The sequence below is a fragment of the Antechinus flavipes genome, chromosome 3 (genome assembly GCF_016432865.1).
Source record: "Antechinus flavipes isolate AdamAnt ecotype Samford, QLD, Australia chromosome 3, AdamAnt_v2, whole genome shotgun sequence".
Taxonomy (NCBI): Eukaryota; Metazoa; Chordata; class Mammalia; order Dasyuromorphia; family Dasyuridae; genus Antechinus; species Antechinus flavipes.
The window spans coordinates 423,048,464-423,069,699 of record NC_067400.1 but is presented as its reverse complement, the minus strand read 5'-3'; the positions used below and the strand labels follow the sequence as shown (position 1 = coordinate 423,069,699).

The window sequence follows — 21,236 nt, the reverse complement described above, 5'->3', positions numbered from 1 at the left end:
CTTTGAAATTATCCTGGGTCATTGTCTTGATCAGAGTAGCTGAGTCTTTCACAGTTGATCATCCTTACACTGTTGCAGTTACCGTATACAATGTTCTCCTGTAACCTTTGAATTTTAACCTAGTCTTTTAAGTATTTATAGAAATTGTTGCTTGACAGAAAACCATAACAGCTTCCTAGTCCTGGAGCTAACTATTGCCACACCGGATGATATTTTGATTATTTTATTCAGGAAATAAATGGGATGAAAGTCCAGAGCTTAAGCTTCCTCTCTGTTGTCTTTGGCAAGCATGATGTGTGCCTCTGTGTAAGACAGGCCCTTTTGAATCCAGGAAGTCCAGGAAACACCCAGCCTTGATAACAGCTTTGAGAATGCTGGGAGCAAAGGTAAAAGGACAGAAGCAAAAATCCACTCCAACATGAAGAATCCTTTGACAAACTGCTCAGTGAGTAACTTTGTGTGCATGTGTTTGCACTATGAGTGTGTGTATGTGTGTGTGTGTGTGTGTGTGTGTGTGTGTGCATTTTGGGAGGGGAAGGAGGAGAGTTGGGATTTATCTACTGATGGATTTTAACTACTGGCTTATACAACTTGGGACTGCCAAAGACCACGGGTGATGAGATGAAGGCAGCTGTGCAAAAGCCTGTGCTTTGTTTTTGTTCAATTTACAACAGCAAGGGAAAAAGTCAATTTGTTTCTTGCTTCTTAGTCCAGCATGTTTGTAAGTGCTTTTTTGTTGCCAGTCTGATTTCGTATTCAGCAATAGGCTGAATGTATTCTGTCCAGAGGACACTTTGTGAAGGATCCCAAGACCCAGATAGAAGTTACAGAAGATATAATAGGTTCAGAAAGCTCTGCATGAATAAAAAAAAAAAAAAAAAGCAATTTGGGATGATTTTTAACACTAAAGTTAAGATTTGAGTCATTTTCTTAGACTCATTTCTAATGTTTAGTTGTAAATCCTGTTCCTTTAAGCAATTTCTTATAACAAGCTCCTCCCCGCCTTTTTTGGCAGCTGAAATCAAGGTTATAAACTGGATAGTTGATAGAGAGAGAAAGGATCTAAGTCAGAGAAAGAATACTCCTTCCAGTATTCTGACTAGTATCAAGGCATTCATTTCAAACCTGGGAAGAGCACTGGAAATAGAATTATGGTTAGAAATACAAAGAAATTTTGAGAGTCTTAGCAGAAGCAGTAGGAATCTAACACAAGAATTGAGAAGCACCTAGAAAAAAGATCAAATGTTCTTTAACTCTCTGAACAGCCAGGGGCTGAGAGAGAGATTTAGATTGTGCAGAAAACCTGAAAACAGGTGGCCCCAAAAGACAGAGTGGAAATTCTCTTCTTTTTCATCTTTTTAATGATATGAAATAAAAACCTATTATTTGAAACATGTGATAAGAGGAATGGGGACAGAGGAGAGACAATAAAGCAAGATGGAAAAGAGATAAGATATCATGAATTATTATATAATCAAGTTTTGATTATCCAACCAGTGCAAGAAGCACAGACCCAATTAAACAAAATGACAAGGGATCCACCAAATAATCACCAGAACTTAGTACATATAAATAAAGCAGTTATAAAAAATTATTTGACAATGGAATCATAAAAAGAAATTTAAGATAAAAGGATCAGAGGCTTAGAGCTGGAAGGGATCCTCATTTTACAGATGAGAAAACTGAAAGCCCAGAAAAGCTGATTGCCTCACCCAATGTCACTTAGATAGCTAATAGCTAAAATCCAAGTCTTACTTCCAATATAGGGCTCTCTTTTCATTTACCCCATAAGAAGCATGGAGATAAAAATGATGTTGGAGCCATGAGATTTTGGTAAGCCATTTATCCTCTCTAAATTTGTTTCTTTGTTTGTGAAACAGGTATAATAAATTGTCAGGCATTAAATGCTATTATTTATGTTAACCTTTTTGTAACTGTAAAATCCTATATAAATATCAGCTATTATCAAAACAGATTAGGATATTATACCCTAATTATGGACTTGGTTGACAGTAGGTAATTAGTTCCAGAAGGGGACATTCCTAATCAGTGCCAGATGAGGAAGTGAAATTCCCAGGGTCTTATCAATGCCAGGCTTGAGTTGGTTTCCTTATAGGGACTATAAATGAGGATTTCAGTTGTCTACCAGCTTGAATATTGATCTAGAATCATTATCACTCAGAAACTGCCATCATTAACTTGTTTGACACAGGGTAAAAATGGGTCAAAAAAGTATGAAAATGTCTCTTATTGTCTATATGTTTTGTGGGTATTAGTACCACTTAACCCAAGTGATTCTATGTTGGAGTTCTATCATTATAATTATAACATTATACAATATATTTCAGAAATCATAATAATCATATTTAGTGTTTCTTATTTTAACCCTACCTCCCCTTCAAATTTATATTCTCTTCATATTTATATTTAGCTTCTTCAAGTAAAAAAACAAAAACAAAAACATATTCCCACTGATATGTTTACAGTCTTTCAGTTTAGGGCACATTAAAATTAAACAAATATTTATTCCATTAAATAATGAGTTCCTTGAGGACAGAGGTTGGCTTTTACCTCTTTATTTATCCCAGCACTTAGCACAGTGCCTAACAGAGAGCAGGGCACTTAATTAATGTTTACTGATGATTGAAAATTGCCTATATGTACAAGGCACAGGAATCATAAGGAAGACAGAGAGAAGATGGAAAAAAATTCAAGAGTAGATAGAAGAGAGGTTAAGATCCTACAGAGTTCAATAAAAAATTGTTTTTCCCAAAACAAAAGTAATCCAGGAAAGACAAGAATTAGGAAGGAAAAAAAAAACTTCCTCAAAACATTACTACTTCCCCCAGAATAATTGATAGCTTGCTTTCATATTAATAAATGCTTTGTAGCTTTGTGAAATAGGTAGTGAAAACATTATTATTCCTATTTAACAAAAGACTGGTAAATCTCAAACTCTTCCTCTCCATCTGCCCTAGTAAAGTGTCTTAACACTAAACCTCAGTGCTGGCGTAAACCCTTTGGTTGAGTGTCCTGTGTAAGGACACTCTGATCTTGCTCCTTCAAGACATCTATCATTAAAACACTGTAGAAACTATTTTGTGCAGTCCTAGAGCAACCAAGTACAACCCTGGTGGATTGCTCTGAGGCAGGTTTTGATGCTAGATGCTAGGGATATAAATAAAAAAGTAAGAGAGACCCTTCTTTCAAGGAACTTATATTCTAATAGAGTATAAAAGATATGTAGTAGGATAGTGTTGGCCATGGAAATTTTGGTCTAGACAATCTCAGGTTTTAAAAAAGGAGTTTATAGATTGTCAGGCTCTTTTTATAATTGTGGTTGTGTTGATTTGATTATTGTCCCAGAGCAAAAGCAAGAGATAGAAGTGGGGGAGGAGAGAACATGATATTCTTGAGCATCAGAGCAGATGGCAAGATGCTTGGGATGGCTAGATGGGAAGTGAGGTTTGAACTAGGCTACCTAAGTATGGTAGGTCAGATGAGTTTTCATCCATCCACCAATTAGGACAGCTCTGCCCAGGGCAGAATTCCAAAACTGATTGGATTAACTCCCCTGGGAAGAAGTTGGGGGCAGCCAGGTATCAAAAGGTTCTATATTACAGGGGTCCTCAAACTTTTTAAATAGGGGGACAGTTCACTGTCCCTCAGACTGTTGGAGGGCCGCACTATAGTAAAAAAAAAAAAAAACAAAAAAAAAACTTTGTTTTGTGGGCCTTTAAATAAAGAAACTTCATAGCCCTGGGTGAGGGGGATAATCGTCTTTAGCTGCTGCCTCTGACCCGTGGGGCGTAGTTTAAGGACCCTTGAATTATTGGAAGATTATCATTCCAGGTAGAGAAAGTACCTGAAGGCATAAGAGACAGCCAAAGGTCTAGGTTGGCATCCTGGCAGCCTGATAGTTAGATGCAAAAGTATGCCAGATGTAGGTGGAAAGACTATTGAGAGCTGATTGTTAAATTTTCAGTGTAAGCATTTACAACTCAAATATCAACAAACACTATAAATCAGGCCTTGATTTGTAGTTTTGCTATTTGTTGAAAGGTAAGAAAGGGATAGATGAAATGCTAATAATTTAGATGTAATTAAAAGTCTGCCATGCATACATTTTTTTAGGGAGGAGAAAGAATTTATTGTTCAACATTATTAGCACATCCCTGCATAAATGGAGAAAAAAAAAAGATGGGCAGTATGGTGGAAAGGAAGGAGCTCTAACCTTAGGTCCAAGAAATAGGTATAGAAATCTTTACTATATGATGAACAAATTCAATCCATTTCTCTTAGATTTAAAGTATATCTATGTAAAAGAGAAATAATATTCACCATCGGTGAGCCTCAGTCTCTTCCTCTATAAAATGGAGATAATTCATTGTGTTATATTGCTTGGGTGAGAAAATTGTCACCAAAGTTTATTGTGTCAGCTTTTTAAAAATTGTTTAATACTGATTGAATTATACTGTTTGTTTTCTTGTATAAGCTTTGGCTATAATTAAATGACCCCTTGCAAGGAAACAATGACAATATAAAAGTAAACAACTCCATTTAGAAACTTAAAATATGAGGAAAAATTAAATGATCATGTTAAAACACCTAAAGTTGCACCTACTTGCAAAATGCAACCATGAAACCCTATCAAACTTCTCTGTGACTCTATTGTTCCATTCTGGAGAGTCCCTATAATAACCTAGGTACCAAGTTGTTCAACTATCTCCAAAAGAAACTGAACTGTGAGCCAACTTATTTCATACCTATAGGGCAGGAATTGGTTTTTTTTTGTCTTATCTTCAGTGTTTGGCACAACGTGGGGTACACAATAAGATCTTAATAAATACCTGCTGAGTGATTAACTGTGTATATCTACTCATAGGTCATCTGGGGAGCTAATGTGATCAGCTGAATTTATTGCGGAGCCTCTAGCTATCTGTGCTGAGAATTTGCCAATAACTAATATCTTTAAAAAGCATAAATTCAGTCAAATCAATCTAATCTTATCCTATGAAATAGTGACAGGCCTGATAGATAAAGATCCTGATTCATAAGAAAGAATAGTAAAATATAGTTTGGATCAGGGGCCAAAGTGGTTTTACCCAAGATAGTTTTTCCCCACCTCTCTCCTCCTTTCTTCCTCTCTCCCCTTTCTCTCTTCATTTCCATGCAAAGGGTCCTTTCTATCTAAATGATAAGAATCATAGAATATTTCATCTATCTCTGGTAGCATATGTTCTGATCCTTTAGATGGGACATATTTCTCAATAATCAGAAATATTTTATCCTGGATGTTGGGTGTTTCTGGCTGCCAACAATACTTGTTCTTCCTGGATGAGTTTAAGAACATATAGATTATATATTCAAATAACTCTGGAATGACAAGGACTCTCTTTCCTTGCCTTTGCTCTCTTTTTTCCTCTTATCCTCCCCTCCCCTTCTCTCTTCATTTCTCTTTTCTATTTTTTTTTTGTACCAGTTCTTTGTTGCAGTCATGAAGCTTTGATGAGATTTCATTAAGGAATGAGACAGATCTCTAAGATAAAATGCATTATCCTGTCATGTTACTTACACATGAGGAGATTCAAGGTCTAAAGCAAAATTATCATTCTTAAGAGCATGGATCAAGAAGGGAAGGATTCAGATGTTTTAGGATGCAGTAGAAGGAGAGAAAGAAATCAGCAATGGTCTTTGGAAGATGTCTTTTTCAGATAAGGTACACCTTTTTCCCTTTTCATCACTCCCTTTAATTGATTAGAAGATGCTTAAATCACAATCACTGGAACCTGATATTGCTAGGATAGAAGTGGGTTTTTGGGGTCTCTGTCTTGCAGTAAGTAAAAGATTTAGAAACAGAAAGGCTTTTGGGTATGTTTAACTGTGGCTCATAAGCCTTGTGAATTAAAAAAAAAATTAAGAAATTTCTTTTCTTTGATGTCTTATATTATTTCACATTTGCTCTCATAATCAGACCTTTCTACTGAGGCATTATCACAAAAAATAAGCAAGAGGAAAATGGTTTCCCATTCCCCCTATAAACACAATACCAAGCTGAAGCTCACTGCCTGAATCTAGAAACCCAGGACATTTGAGGTCTATTATTACAGCTGATTTCTGACCTACAATCTCCAAGACATCCAAGGAATTATGATAAATTATGGAGAAACCAGAGGATTGTAGATTTAGTGTTGGAAATGATCAGTTCCAAATGAGAAGGTATCTTTTCTAATCCTCTCACTTTACAGATGTGGATTCTAAGGCCCAGAGATTTTAAATGATGTATCTAAAGTGGCAGAAGCTTGATTCAAATCTAGATTCTATGAATCCAAATCTAAATACATTTTATTATACCATATATATTATACCTGCCCCCCATTACTAAGGCTCCTTCTAGGGCCCTCAATTAGCATCTTCTTTGGATAAATCAGAGGTGAGATAATGGGGAATGGAAGAGGAATTGAAAGCCCTCTCTGTGATGGCTGAATCTTTGCCAGAATAACTGGGCTCATCTCAATTCAGGCTGTGACCTAAGGGTAACCAAAACTGTGTTCTTGACCCTGTTGTAGGTTGTAAGGCTTAGATCAGGAAGAAATCATGGCATACATGTACCATTTGGAATACATGTGAAGGCTGTGAGAGTTTTCTGATTTCTTTGATATACTGTGAGCACAAATACATTTGTTACCAAGTTTCATCCAAATAATGTGTGTCACACCCAATTATCTTTACCATTTGGGGCTCAATTGACTGTAGGATCAGTTCTTTAAATGGTGTTTCAAGATGGGTCCATATTAATTGTATTAATCTGTAATGATTTTCATTTGGCCTTGAGATTTCAGCACTAGTTTTTCTTCTAAATTGAGGGAGATTTTGTTGTTACTTTGCTTTTTAAATGTTGAGACAAAACATATCAATAACAACATTAATAATTAATATTTATAATTTTTTCCATTGACATAGCTCTTTGTGATTAGCAAAATACTTCCTACTCATTATCTACCTTCTTACCCATTGATGCTCACAATGGGCTTTGTGAAGTCAATGATGAAAATACAATTTTCCATCTTTGACATATGAAAAGACTAAGTGATGAAATAATCTGAACACAATCATACAAGACAGATTGGCTTCAAATCCAATGTTCCTTTCCCAAGACCATGCTGCCTTATCACTTTCTAATATCAAAGATAATACTTCTGACCTTCAATATTTGTCACAATGTCTTTTTCTTATGGCTGGAATCAGAACAGTTGGGAATTCTGGAAGTGCCTTAACCTGCCATCCTTAATCCAGCTCATCAGAAATGGATTCACCGTTAAGGCTAATCTAGGAAGATTTAAGCAGTAGCTAATTGAATGTCCAGTCTTTTGTATGTCAGCTTTAGTCTTCATTTACAGTTTTTAGTGTCTACATTTGCTTATACTGAACAGGACCTTGAAGGTTATGATTCAGCTCTAAATCCATGATTACAATAGGTTTTCCTGTGAGGTAGTTAATAATATATTATGTTTATCTTCTGGCTGGGGCCAAGTCCAGCCCCAGCTTGGTAGCAAGCCAGCTGGGCCTTTTTTTTAGCATGGTTGCCTGTGGCAGACAGACAGCTTGGCAGCGGGGCTTTTCCACAATTGCAGATTCCTTGCCAGGTCCTGAAACAATGGTAATATCTATGGCCTTCATGGTGATTTCCAAGGTCCCAGGGCCTGCTCCCAAGATACTTCTCAACCTACTCTCTGAGCCTTGAAATCTCCCTAATAATGGATCAAGATTTTTCTTTCCACAATCAGATATAACACTTTAAAAAGAATATTCTCCCTTGGAGAGGCAATTCTTTGATTTAAATTTCTGAGGGAAAGAATTAATTGAATAATAAACATTGATTAAGGATTTCCTGCACATCTGGCTATACTTGAAATTGGGAGTGCCTGGCTCTATACTTGTCACTGAGGAGAAAAAAATACTAATAGAAAGTCCCTCCCTTCAAGGAATTTATTTTCTCTAAAAACAAATAAACAGACAGGTAAATTGAAGTTAATATGAGCTGAGAAAGGAGTATGGCATCTAATGGGATGAGATTTAAGGAAATAGGATTCTAAAAAGTGGAGATAAACAGGGAAAGCATTTTGCGGTGCTGGTGAGGGTGGACAGCCTGTACAAAAGTTGAGACTATAGCAATTAGATCGATTTGAATGTAGATAATACATCAAGAGACATGATTTAAGACAAATCCAGTGTCAACATAAAGTAATTATTAAGTAATTATTAAATAAAAATTTAAAAAAAAAAGACAAATCCAGAAAGCCCAGCAGACCAGATCCAGAATATGAAGGACTAATAAGCAAGCCAAGGAATTTATGTCTTAGCCTTTAGATTATAGGAAACTATCGATGACTATTGAGGCAGAAAATAGAATTTTAGACCTATGTCTTTTTTTTTTTAATTTTATTTTATTTAATAATAACTTTGTATTGACAGAATCCATGCAAGGGTAATTTTTTACAACATTATCCCTTGCACTTGCTTATGTTTTGTTTTTTCCCCTCCCTCCCTCCACCCCCCCCAAGATGGCAAGCAGTCCTATATATGTTAAATATGTTGCAGTATATCCTAGATATAATACATATTTGCAGAACCAAACAGTTCTCCTGTTGCACAGGGAGAATTGGATTCAGAAAGTAAAAATAACTCGGGAAGAAAATCAAAAATGCAAATAGTTCACATTCGTTTCCCAGTGTTCCTTCTTTGGGTGTAGCTCTTTCTGTCCATCATTTATCCATTGAAACTCAGTTAGGTCTCTTTGTCATAGAAATCCACTTCCATCAGAATACATCCTCATACAATATCTAGACCTATGTCTTAAGAATTATTTTGGCAGCTGCATGGAAGATGGACTTCAGAGAAAAGTATGGAAGCAAGAAGATCAAATTAGGAAGACATTACAAAAGTTTTAGTGGGAAGTGAACAGGGCTTGAACTAGAATGGTTAGTGATGGGAGTGGGCAAAATTTGGCAACTTATTGGCTGTAGGAAATGAGAGATATTAAAAAGCTAAAGATGAGAATAAGTTCAAAAAATGCCAATAGAGGAGACTGGCAGCAGTGAATAATTCTCTAATTCATAATTTCATTTGTGGTTAACCAATTATTATATCACTTCATTGCACTAAGACAAGTGAAGTAACTCATCCAAGCCTCAGTTACCTCATTTGCAAAATGAAATGTGTCTTGATGAATTCTAATATCCCTTCCAATTAGGAAGTGGTGACTCTACCAGAATATTATATAATGTATATACAAACTTTGGTCATATCAATTAAGTAATTTATGAGTGAATGCATTTTGGGTGGATTCTCTGATTTGCTCTCATACTCTCATCTCTGTTATTTCCTAAAGCTTTTTTTCCCCAAAAAGTTAATCTTTGAGCTTAACTAAATTAAATACACAAAAATCAGAGAAATGTTACTGAGGTCAGTCAGTCAACACCTATTAAGCATCTACAGTGTACATACAAAGAAAGGCAAAGGACAATTGCTGTTCTCAGAGAACTCATAGTGTAATGGGTGAGAGAGACTATATGCTTACAACTATATGGAAATAACCTACAGGATAAGTTGGAAATAATCAAGAATCAATCTTTTTACATTAGGGTACATCTCAGATCTTCAAAAATTAAGAGTCTATCTAAAAAAGTTAGTTCAGATGGTACAGTATGGATAAAACTCTAGACCTTGAGAAGGCCTGAATTAAAATCTTTCCTCTGACATTAGGCAATTCACTTAAATTGTTAGTCTCAATTTCCTGAACTGTAAAAGAGATAATAATAGCACTTATCTTACAGAATTGTGAGGATCAACTGAGAAAATATTTGTAAAGCATTATCAGGCCTGGTCTGTAGTAGGTGCTAAATAAACATTTTTTAAAAGTTAAGCTAAAGATGAGTGGAGGAAGGGTTAGATTTGGAGTTAGAAGAGACTCTAGTTTGAATAATGCCTCTGAATTTATTAGTTGTGAATCATTCAATCTCACTTATACCTAAAAATTGTATCTGTAAAATGGGAATAATAGTTTCTATGATACTTATTTGACCTGTAGTAGGATCAAATGAAATAATGTTTGAAAAGTTTATAATGCCAAATCAGTGACAGTTATTATTATTAATAAGGATAACTAATATTTATATGGTGCTTACTATGCTCTACGCACTGTTCTAAGTGCTTTATAGTGATCTCATTTGATTCTTATAACAATGTCAGATTTTCCCTTAAGTTTTGCTGTTTTTGTCATAAATGCCTCAAGTCTTTCAGTATGTTAAAAGTCCATATTTTTCTTTCATGATTATATTTAATTTTTCTGAGTAAGTTACCCTTTGTTGTAATTTCAGTTTTTTTACTCTATGAAGTATAATATTCTAAGACCTATGGTCCTCAATGTAATAGCTGCTGGGTCTTGTATAATCCTTATTGGAGATCTATGATATATAAATAGTTTTTGTTGTTGTTATTGCTTCCAATATTTGGTCCTTAACCTGGAAGTTTTGAAACTTAGTTTATGATATTCCTATAAGTTTTGATCCCAGAACCTCTTTCAGGTGATGACTGGTGGATTTTTTTTTTCTATTTCTGCTTTGTCTTATTTTAGAATTGCAGGGAAATTTTCTTTAATAACTTCTTATAATATTGTATAAAGATTAATTTTTAACTTAATTTTCAGGTAGTCCAACTATTCTTATATTCTTTCTCCTCAGTTGTTTTCTTATGAGATATTTCACATTCTCTTTTAATTTTTTCATTCTTTTTACATTTTACTATTCTTTGGTGTCCTAGAATGTCATTAGCTTAGTTTTCAAGGAATTATTTTTTTCCTTGAGTTTTTCATTCTCTATTACATTGGTTGACTTTCTTTTCATAATTTTCATGAATTGCTCTTCTTTTTTTCAAATTTTTTCCTCAAATCTCTCTTATTTGATATATTTGAATCTTTATTTTTTTTAACATTTATTTATAACTGAAATACAAAATAAGAAAAAAACAACAAAATAGAAAAAGCTTGAAAAAGGAAAGAAAAAAAATATTGTCATGTTCCCAGCAGAAAACAGAAGATTCTAAATATGTATAATAAAATTCCATTTCAAGAAAGCACATATAATAACAGAAGACATTATATTCATGATTGTTCATCTTTTTTTTTCTTTTTTTTAATCTGTCCTCACTCCCTTCTCTTCCTTCCCCTCCAACTGTCCATCTTTTCTTTGCTTCCTCGTAGGTTTTCTTTTGTTCCTTGCTGCGTACTTTTTCCTTTATTCTTTTTTCCCTTTTATTCCCCCCATCTCCCCTAAGCAGGCTACAGTTAAGTACGAATTTATTTATGTGTTTGTGTATATACACCCCCCCCACATACACGCACATACATGTATCTATGTACACACATACACACACCTACATACAAACACACAAACATGCACCTAAAACAATATATCTCTGATATGTAATGTAGATTTTTTCTTGAATGAATCTTTAAGTTTGACTTTGAGATCAATGATAACTACCTCTCCTTTTTTTCTGATAAATTCTACTCCTTATCATTGTTACTGTGTTTGTGTATACCTCTTATTTTCTATCCCTGATAAATCTTTTCCTTCAGTTCTACTTCTTAACAAGCTTAGTTTGATTTTTTTTTATTCTTATTTGATTTTTTAAAATTCTTTTTTAAATACTTCCAAGAATTCTCTTTGTGCTTGGAACCATTTGACATTTCTCATTTTAAAAAGAATAGTAGCTTTTTAAAGCTTTATTATCTTCCTCTAAATATAACCCCAGACCTTCTCTATCCCTACAGTAGTTATCTATGGTTGGATTCTTTCTCTTTTGTTTACTATTTTTATTTGTTTGATTTTGTTTGATTTTATTTTTTGCAACTATTACTATAATCAAGTTCTAACCCATGTTTGGGGAATGATGCTCCACATCTTCGGTCTTTCTTACTATTATTTTCAGCCTTGGATTCTACTCTCTAGGGCCCCCAGCCATGCTATTCTACAAATGATCTTGCTCCTTGTAGTCCCTCTGTTGGGTGCAAATTATAGCTTCCCTCTCTTCCCTAGAAATAAAGCCTGGGACTCGGCTCAGTGTCAGCAGGAGTAGTGCCCTTCTGCTCCTGCACTAACCAGGTGTGTGCTATCTCCTGTATTCATACCCCAGAATGCCTCTGGTCTGCACAATTGTGCTTGACATCCCTGGACACTAAAAGGTCCTCCAGTCTTCTTCTATTCAGCTGCTAAACCTCCACACTGTCCAGAAAGGAAAATTTCTAAGGTTGAGACTGGTTCTCATCCTATTTGTCCCCAGAGCTTGTCTTTTCTTGATTCCAAGAGTAGGTATTTTCACTTCATTTTTCAGATCCTTATCCTGGGATCTTCTCAAGTTCTCAAGTCTTAGATGGATAATTGCTTTACCTTGACTTTTGGTTACTTCTATTCTATGTTCCCTCTGAAGCCATGTTCTGTCTTTTTTTGTGGAGGAAATTTGGAGAACTGAAAGTTTTCTGACCTACTCGACCATCCTCACAGAATTCTCTCCCTTGGGTTATGTTCTTCATCACTGGAAGAAATTCTTGAATTGATAAGATCCCTCATAGGTGACAAAATCATTGATGAGAACCAAGTGGGTCATTGACAAACTGTTGTCAATTCTGTTGCACTTAGGGAAATGGGAAGCAAGAAGAGGTGTTGGTAATATAATAAAACTACTCATGTATTAGTAAGTTGTTTCTATCAAAAGCCCAAATGGCACGATTCTTTTTCCTGAAGGTGAATTTTAGATTTGTTTCACAGCTACTAACACATGCCATTTATCAACATTGGCATCCATATTATCCTTGTCAGCATTGCAAAGGTTATCTTTTTTTTTTTTGTTAAATCTCTCTTAAGTCCCAGTCCATACCCCAAATCTATAAAGACAGAGACAAGTAGAATGCAGATGCTTTAAAATATGTATCTGCCTATGGGCCTTTTTTCTATAATTTACCAGTTCATCGCTGCTTCTCTGAAAACAGGAAACTGGATCAGATCATTTCTGGAGATTCTTTCCATATCAATAATTCTATTTCTGAGGGCTTGCCAAATGATATGAATAAATAATATTTTATGTCACTGAAGAATGACTGAGAGCCTTGTAGATAATAAAAGAATTTGAAAAATGGATAGAAATAGAGAGCTGGCCCTGTAATTAGAAAAATCTGGATTCAAGTCCCACTTCTCACACATACTGAGTGTATCACACTGGGAAAATAACTTCTCATGGTCCTAGGCTACTTTCTAAGTACATCTACTGCAGAGAAGGTATCTACCGGCATTGGCAGAGGAGTCTCCTCACCTCCGCACCTCCTCACTTCCTTATAATGAAATCTTAGGTCCAGTCCGTATTGTTACAATTTATGATGAAAGAGTTCTTCTCCAAACTCTAAAGCTATACAGAACCCAATCCAGTGGAGTATTTATACTGAATAAAATATAGCCCTGTGTTTTATCTAAACTTTTCATACCTCTTCAATGGAGCATGTGAGAATGAAGGTGAAATTCTCCTACATTATTGAATGTCAACGACATCTCAGAAGGGCACACATTAGACAGCATCATTTAAACTTTCCATTTTGTGTTTAAAATATGGTAGTCATTTCTGAGAAAATTATATCTAAAACCAAAGCCCAAAAGCTTTCTATTTGGTATTTTTATGTCTCTATGCTGAATGGATACATTTTAAATAACTGGTTTAAGAGGGATGCTCAATTTATAATAAAAAGTCATTCATATCACTAGAGGTGAAGGAGAAAGAAACACAATCTTTATTTGAAAATATCTAATTTAAGGAGTTAAGTTATAACTTACTTGCATTTTCTAGGATGACGATAAGAATATTTCTAAGCAAAGATAAATTTATATTATTGGCTTAGAATTTGTTGAACAGCAAAAATACTTGTCCAGAGTTTTAGTGGTTTTAAAAAAAATAAACAAGTTGTATATTTACAGCCTCTTCCCAAGAACAACCTTGATTTCTCCTTCTATATATGTACTTTGCAATCAGGTGGAAAGAACAGGTACTGCTGGGTGTCAGAAATATCTATAACCCATATAAACAAATGTTGCTGTTTTTTCATGAAGTCTGATCCATGTAAAGGATTAGCATAGGTATACCAGGATTGACTGAAAAGTCCTGTGGAATCTTTATGAGTCAAGCAAAATAGTCTTAATTGGTCTTTTAGGATTTAATCCAAAGGACATATATATCAATTATAATGATTTAAAAGAACAGTGAACCTTTGTCTAACAGTACTCAATTTTCTCTGCCTGTTTTGTTTCAGTATAATAAAGTGTACAAGGACCTTAAGGAAGCTTCTCAAAATGGAGAGAATTTCTGCAAACAGCTCACATCAATCCTTCAGCAAAGGTACAGTACAGATGTTGGCAGTGGGGATGCTGTCTTTTTAGTTGCAATAAGAGACATGATTGGAGATTTCCAGATGTCCTACTTTTTAGAACATGTTGTTCTGTGTTTTTCTGCTTGAGAGCTTAGTTGGAATAGTGATTATTTTCCATCTTATGGACTATCACTTGGGCTGCACTAAAATGACAAAGCAGATCTGGAAAAGCCAGTGGTGTCCATGGTTTTTCCTCTTAATACTTGGTATGCTTGTTTGTAAACTTTCCTGGGTGTCCTAAAAAGGTTATAGAAAGAAGAAATTGGCTCCAACTCAGCTCAAGTATGATCTAATTAGAATGCAAACTCTGTGAAAGGAGTGACAGCTTAGTTTTTGAGTTGTTGTTTTTGTTTTGTTTTGTTTTGTTTTGTTTTTTTGGTTTTGCAATTCCAGACCAGTAGCATAGTGCCCAGTGCAAAGTAGATGTTTAATCAATGTTTATTGGTGAGGATTAAAATGATCAACAAAGAGATTTGAAAGGGATTTTAAGGGGTCTTCTAGTCCTTTCTCCATGCTAAGCAGAACTGCATATTAACCTTACAGATAGGCATTGAGCTTACTTCTAGATTTTTTTCTGAAAATATTTTTAAATTTATTACAATTTATTTCTGAATTTAAAAAGTCTGTAACCAAGGGTCCTTTATACCAAGGAGGGTAAGCAACCCACTTTGATTTTTTCTTCCTCCTTTCCCTTTTCCTCTCCCCTATTCCTCAAAAAGTTTTATTTCTCTCCAAATAGCAAAATGAAAGGATTTTACAGGGGGTAAATTGGATGGGGGAAGAGAGTAAACCTCATACAGAAAATGCTTTTGTGAGAACTAGGTTGCATAGTGGATAGTGTACAGGTCCTGGAATCAGGAAGGCTCATCTCCCTGAGTTCAAATTTGGCCTCAGACACTTGCTAGCTATATGATCCTGGGCAAGTCACTTTATCTGTTCGCCTCAGTTCCTCATCTGTAAAATGAGCTGGAGAAGCAAATGGCCAACCATTCCAGAATCCTTATCAAGAAAACCCCAAATGGGGTCACAAAATGGGGTCATAATGGAAACAATTGAACAATAACAAGTGAAAATGGTTTTATCAGTCACACACTGAGGGGTTTTAACATACAATCAACCCAGTATGCAGATAATAATTTCTACCTTGAAGCTCAGATTGTGTCTGTGAGTTGGCCAAGTACTAGGATGAGACCTGACCTCAATTTATAGGGCCTCAATCATCTAATTGCCTGATATGTCAGATAGAGTTCCATGAAACGATGTACAAATTGGAGGCCCTGAATGCCATTGTCCATGTACTTCATGGGACAATTGTGAAGAAAAGTTTCATCTTCTCCAGACCATTATCAATATATGAGCTGTCCCAGTTGTGACTTACTGAGTAAAGTATGAGTGAAAGAAGGCACCTGGAGGATTACTTCTTGACTCGGCTTGTATTTTCCTCCTGCATTCTCCCTTCTGCACAACCATATCTTGTTGGGTTTTCTTCTACTTTCCTCTTACCTGGTTTCATGATCTGAATAGCCTACCTGCAAGAGTCTGCTGAAACAGCTCCCAAGTATTTCCATTTCGGGGAAGGAAGAGAAAATTGAGCAGTCTGTTGAATTTTTAACTGCATATTTTTGCCTTTAAGGCCCTTACTTCAGTATTAAAGTTCAAGGAAGTCTAATGACACCTTGATTGATACTGTCTCTACTATAAGAGTACACAGAAGGATCCATTACGCATTACCTTCATTTCCATCCAGTTTCTCAGATCTTTCAAGAAAACTAGCCCTGCTCAGGACTGGGTACAGGTAAAGTCTAATCAGCAACAATGTTTTAAGACATCAATGTGTTAAACTCTGGTGCCTTTCCAAATATACTCAAAAAGAATAGGCAAACTCCTCGGCACCTTTTGAATGCCTAAGTTTTGACGAAGTGAGATAAGGATGAACACAGACTTTAAGAATAATCTTTTAGAATCAGGAGGTGCCCTTATCTATCCATCATCATCTTGGCTGTTTTTGTTTACCTGTTTCTCTTGCTTCTTCTGAAATAAGGAGTCTGCTCAGACTCCACTAATATCTTACCTTTATCCTCCCCATTATTTTAGGTCAAGTTCCATATGTTCTAAGTCTTGAGAAGATTAGCATGACCATCTGGTTTTGGTCACGCCAAGAGTGAGCAGTGGCATTCATCCACAAGCATTTTTGAGGTTTGCAAACACTCCCTGAGTAAGACAGAAACAGATGCAGGTGTTCATAAAACTAGGGATTTCTTCCTTCATGCTTTACCTATATGATGGAGAGGGGAAGAAAGTAATTTTAAAATCTGAAGAGCATGACAGCTCAGGGCAATTACTTGTAGCACACAGTAGAAACACAAATGACCTAAACACAAAGGATTAATTAATTAAAGTTCTATAGTTAAATTGACATAGGAAAAACTATTTTAGGTGTATCCTGCTTCAGGCAAGAGTTTAATCCATGGAATCAACACACTTTTCTTAGGCAACTACTATAAGCCAGGTACTACCATACATTTCCAATTTTGTCATACTTTTTCTACAATACCCTGGAAACCCTTTCATCTTGGAAGCCCACTCCATTCCTGAACTACTTCTCACCTAAATAAAAGTGTCCTCTGTCCCTCAAGCCTCCCCCCTTGATTGCTGTTTCTTCTCAGAACCCCTATTTTAAGGAGTTACCCAAGCAAGCCATGTCTTCATTCTTCTCCAGGTTGCACCTTAGAATCTAAGGGTTTTCTCTATAATACCACCTTCTTCTGTCCCTACTTCTTGATTTTTTAGTTGCCTTTTATGTGCCTTATTCCCTCATTAAAATGTAAGCTCCTTGAGGGCAGGGAAAGTCTTTTTATTTCTATTTATATTTTATTGGTACTTTGTCCAAAGGAATGTAATTTGGCAGGGATTTTTGATCACTGAAACCTCCCAATATAGCTTGGGATTTACCCATTAGATTTCTTTTTTTAAGGACCATGTCTTAAATCCAAATCCCTATAGCTCTCTTTGACCAACCATGAGATCCAGGCCAAGCTCCACTTAGTTCTTGTTTGGAGCCTGATTGATTGACTCAGAGTGAATATAAATACTAATTTTTCTGTTTTGGCCAGAAACCCAGTAGGTCTTCCCCTCCCAGATTCACATTTTTTTTAAAACTAGATTTAAAAGAGGCCATTCTTTGCCTCAATTCTTATCTAGCCTCAATCACTGAATTTATATCATTGAATTTATTTTGTCTCAGTCAAACTGAGACCCATTAGAGACCTTAGCTTTAAAAAGTCTCCCCCAACATCCAGGGCTATCTCCAATCATCCTAATCTAGATCTTGCCACTGGATTCAAATGGCTCTGGAGAAAGTGAGGCAGGTTTCTTTGCACAGTCTCCCTCACTTAAATCCAATTCCCTTGCATGTTATGGCATCACCTCCCTGAAGTTACTATGCTCTTTCAGGACAAAGAACAAACAAGGACAACAAAAACAACAATTTGTATTACTGGTTCTTGGGCAGGTGGGTGCTACCTGTGAAATGAGAACAGCCTAGAATTCCTGACCTGAAGTCTGAAAGGCATTCCTGAGTTCAAATCTAGACTGAGATACTAATTAGATATGTTTCCCTGAACAAATCATTTTTAATCCCTCTTCCTTCAGTTTCCTCATCTGTAAAATGAGCTGGAGAAGGAAATGGCAAACCCTTCCAGTATACTGGCCAAGAAAACCTCAAATGGGTCAACAAAGAATTGATAACAGTTGAAGAACTAAATAAGCAATGGTGTCAAATTCAAACAGAAATGGGTGCCGCTAACCATGTATAAGGATCCCTGTGGGGCTCATATTGACTCTGAAAAGCAAACATTTATCTATATTCTACTGCATTTTATTTATTTTATATTTTTAATTAAATTTTAATCTGGTTCAGTCCACATACGCTCATGAGTGATGTGGGCTGCATGCCATTCAGATTCTATGTTTGACAACTCCAATTGTGCATGTGCGTGTCTATGTATGTGAGAGAACAGAAGGAGGTTTGCAAGGAAACAGACAAGCAGGACAAACTTTAGAACGTGCTGATTTTTATATATTTTTTAAAAAGCTACATGTAATGGAGATTTGCAATTTCATGCACAACCATCTTTGCTTTTAGAAAGGCTTATCCATATTGGTGTTGATTAAGGTCAGAATAATGAAAAAAACCATTTTAATGTGTTTTAAATGGACTTCTTGCCCCCAAACAGAAATATCATAGTCATAGCCAAATAATAGCAATATGGTGCTTTTGAAATTGTTTATTTCCACTGGAGATTTTCACTTTGGAAAGTAGAGAGAGGTAGTACCTAATTTATTTGGAAACAGACTGTTTGGACTTAAGAGATTTGAGTTTTATTTCCAGCTCTGAAACTTTAACAGAAAAAAAATTCATGAACATAGGCTAATAGTCATGAATTTTCTCTGGGTATTAATTTCCTCATCTGTAAAATGGAAATAATAATATTAGAACCCACTATTTTGTGATGTTGTTATGATGAAAGTAGGCTTGTAAAACTCCAAGTAGAATATAAAATCCTTGAGGGTAGAGACCATTTCATCTCTCTGTCTCTTTGTCCCTCTGTTTCTGTTTCTTTCTGTTTCTTTCTGATTCTATCTGTGTCTCTTTGTCCTCTCTCTCTATGTCTGTCTGTCTCTGAATCTATCTCTCTTTCTCCTCCCCTTCCTTTTTCTCCCCCTCCCTCCCTACATCCCCTCCTTCCCTTCTCTCTTCCTCCCTTCCCTCCCTCTCTTCCTCCCCTTCTCTTTTCCCTTCCCTCTCTCCCTCCCTCCTCCTCTCTCCCTCCCGCCCTCCTTCTTTCTCCCTCTCTCCCTTCTCCTTCTCCTCCTCCTCCTCCTCCTTCTCCTCCTCCTTCTTCTTCTTCACCTCCCCTCTCCCTCTCCCTCCTTCCTCTTTTCTCTCTTCTTCCCTCTCTCTCCCTCCCTCCCCCCTAGCAATTGACACAATTCTTGTACTTTATAAAATTTGAAGGAGTTGAAATAATAAATTGTTTTATTATTCAGGCAGAATGGAATAATGAAGTCCAGGTTTAGAGAGAGAGAGGGACAACAGCTGCTAACATCAGAGGTGGAGAATTAATGATTGAGATGAGCCTTTCCAGCTGGTCTAACAGTAGCCTTGACTATTTTTTCTTTTGGCATGAAAGCAACATATTTTTGACTCTGCTGAAACAGAATATTTAGGTTTCTGATGGGGTGAACGGTGTAGTTTTGTTGTTCACTTAGACATCAAGTGTCCTTATCCCAATCAAGCTTTAATATGAAAGGTGAGCTGGCTGTTTCCATTTTTCCTCATTTTCAGTGGTGATAATCCCTCCTTCCCCCCTCTCTCTCCCTTCCTCCTGCTTTTTTTAAAATTTAAAATTTAAATTTTATTTTAATAACTTTATTTATTTATTTAACTTTTTAATGTTTAAATTTATTAAATATATAAACAATGCATAAATAGAATATAAATAAATAAATAAATTAAGGTTTCATAATAAATTTATTGTTTATTTAATAATTTTAATAAAAATTAATTTAAATTTAAATTTTAAAGTTTGCAAATGCTTTACATACAATAGCTCTTCTGATCCTCAGAACAACCTCATTTTGTTGATGAGGAAACTGAGGCCGAAAGAGGTCAGCTGACTTTCCTAGGACCACACAGTAAAGTAAGTATGAGAGGTATAATTCATATCTTCCTGATCCCAGGTCCAGTATTCTATTCCTTAAACCACTAGGCAGCATTCACTTTGAAATAACGTTTTTGTTTTTTATTTTTTTACCTTGATGTTCTGCAATTCCCTGTGTCACACTTAACTTGTTTTCCCCAATTAATAGTTTCAGTTTGTCTGTTCTAACCTAGGCAGGCGAATTTTGTTCTGCCTGGAGTCACACAGTCATTTTCTGAATGCCTAATGGCAAAAGGCCCCCTTTACCTTTGTAAACTTCATCAGTAATTGCATCAAAGATATATTCCGGGTATATATGTCTGTGAATATCTAGGTTCCTGCTTTCTCTCAGTTCCAGAGGAAGCTTCTGCTGGAGAAATCGATTGCTCTGTTGCAAGAAAGTGAAGGTCAAATTTCAAAAAGCACTTAAATCCTCTGGCCTTTTTTATCTTTGTAATGGAAGAGGTTCATCATCATAGATTTGGCCCCCATAGGATGATTCTTTGGACCTTAGAAGTTCATGAAGCTGCCATTAAAGCATGATGGGATTGTAACTTACTTAGGTCAAAGACTACAAGATAGACTACAAATTGCAAATAAAGCATGGTGGGGAGAGAAGGTGCACATTCTGAATTACTGAAAATTAAAAGGTCATGGATTTAGAGCTAGATGGGATCCTAGAAGTCACTTTACAGATGAGGAAACTGAGGACCCAAGAGGCTAAGTTCATTGCCCAAATTCATAGAGAAAGGAAAGAAGAGATGGAAGGAAGGGAGTGAAGGAAGGAATTAAGGAAGTAAGGGGTACAAGAAGTCATGAGAGTAGAGATTCATCTGGAAACAGTTAACATTTAGGCCATTTTCAAGTCCTGGGACAAAAAACTTTATTATAACATCATAAGGTGGCCATAGTTCCCTAGAAGAACTCACAATTTACAAGGGGAAAGGGAGGATCTTTTATAGGAAAAGACTAAAAGCAAGGAATGATTGCCTGAGAAAGTAACAACCTTGGGGATTGACATCTATAACTTGGCCTCCTGACTGTGGGATCTAGATAATGCTGTC

General features: G+C 35.9%; 1 protein-coding gene across 1 annotated transcript in view; it reads left to right on the top strand.

Annotated features, from left to right (window-relative positions):
* Positions 1-273: 273 nt before the first annotated feature.
* The window catches only part of NOSTRIN (nitric oxide synthase trafficking), an 85,713-nt gene continuing 64,750 nt past the window's right edge, over positions 274-21,236 (top strand). Inside the window, exons 1-2 of the mRNA XM_051986223.1 lie at positions 274-445; positions 14,354-14,439. Coding sequence (XP_051842183.1) covers positions 419-445; positions 14,354-14,439 — 113 coding nt within the window. The 5' untranslated portion in view covers positions 274-418. The remainder of the gene's footprint in view (positions 446-14,353; positions 14,440-21,236) is intronic.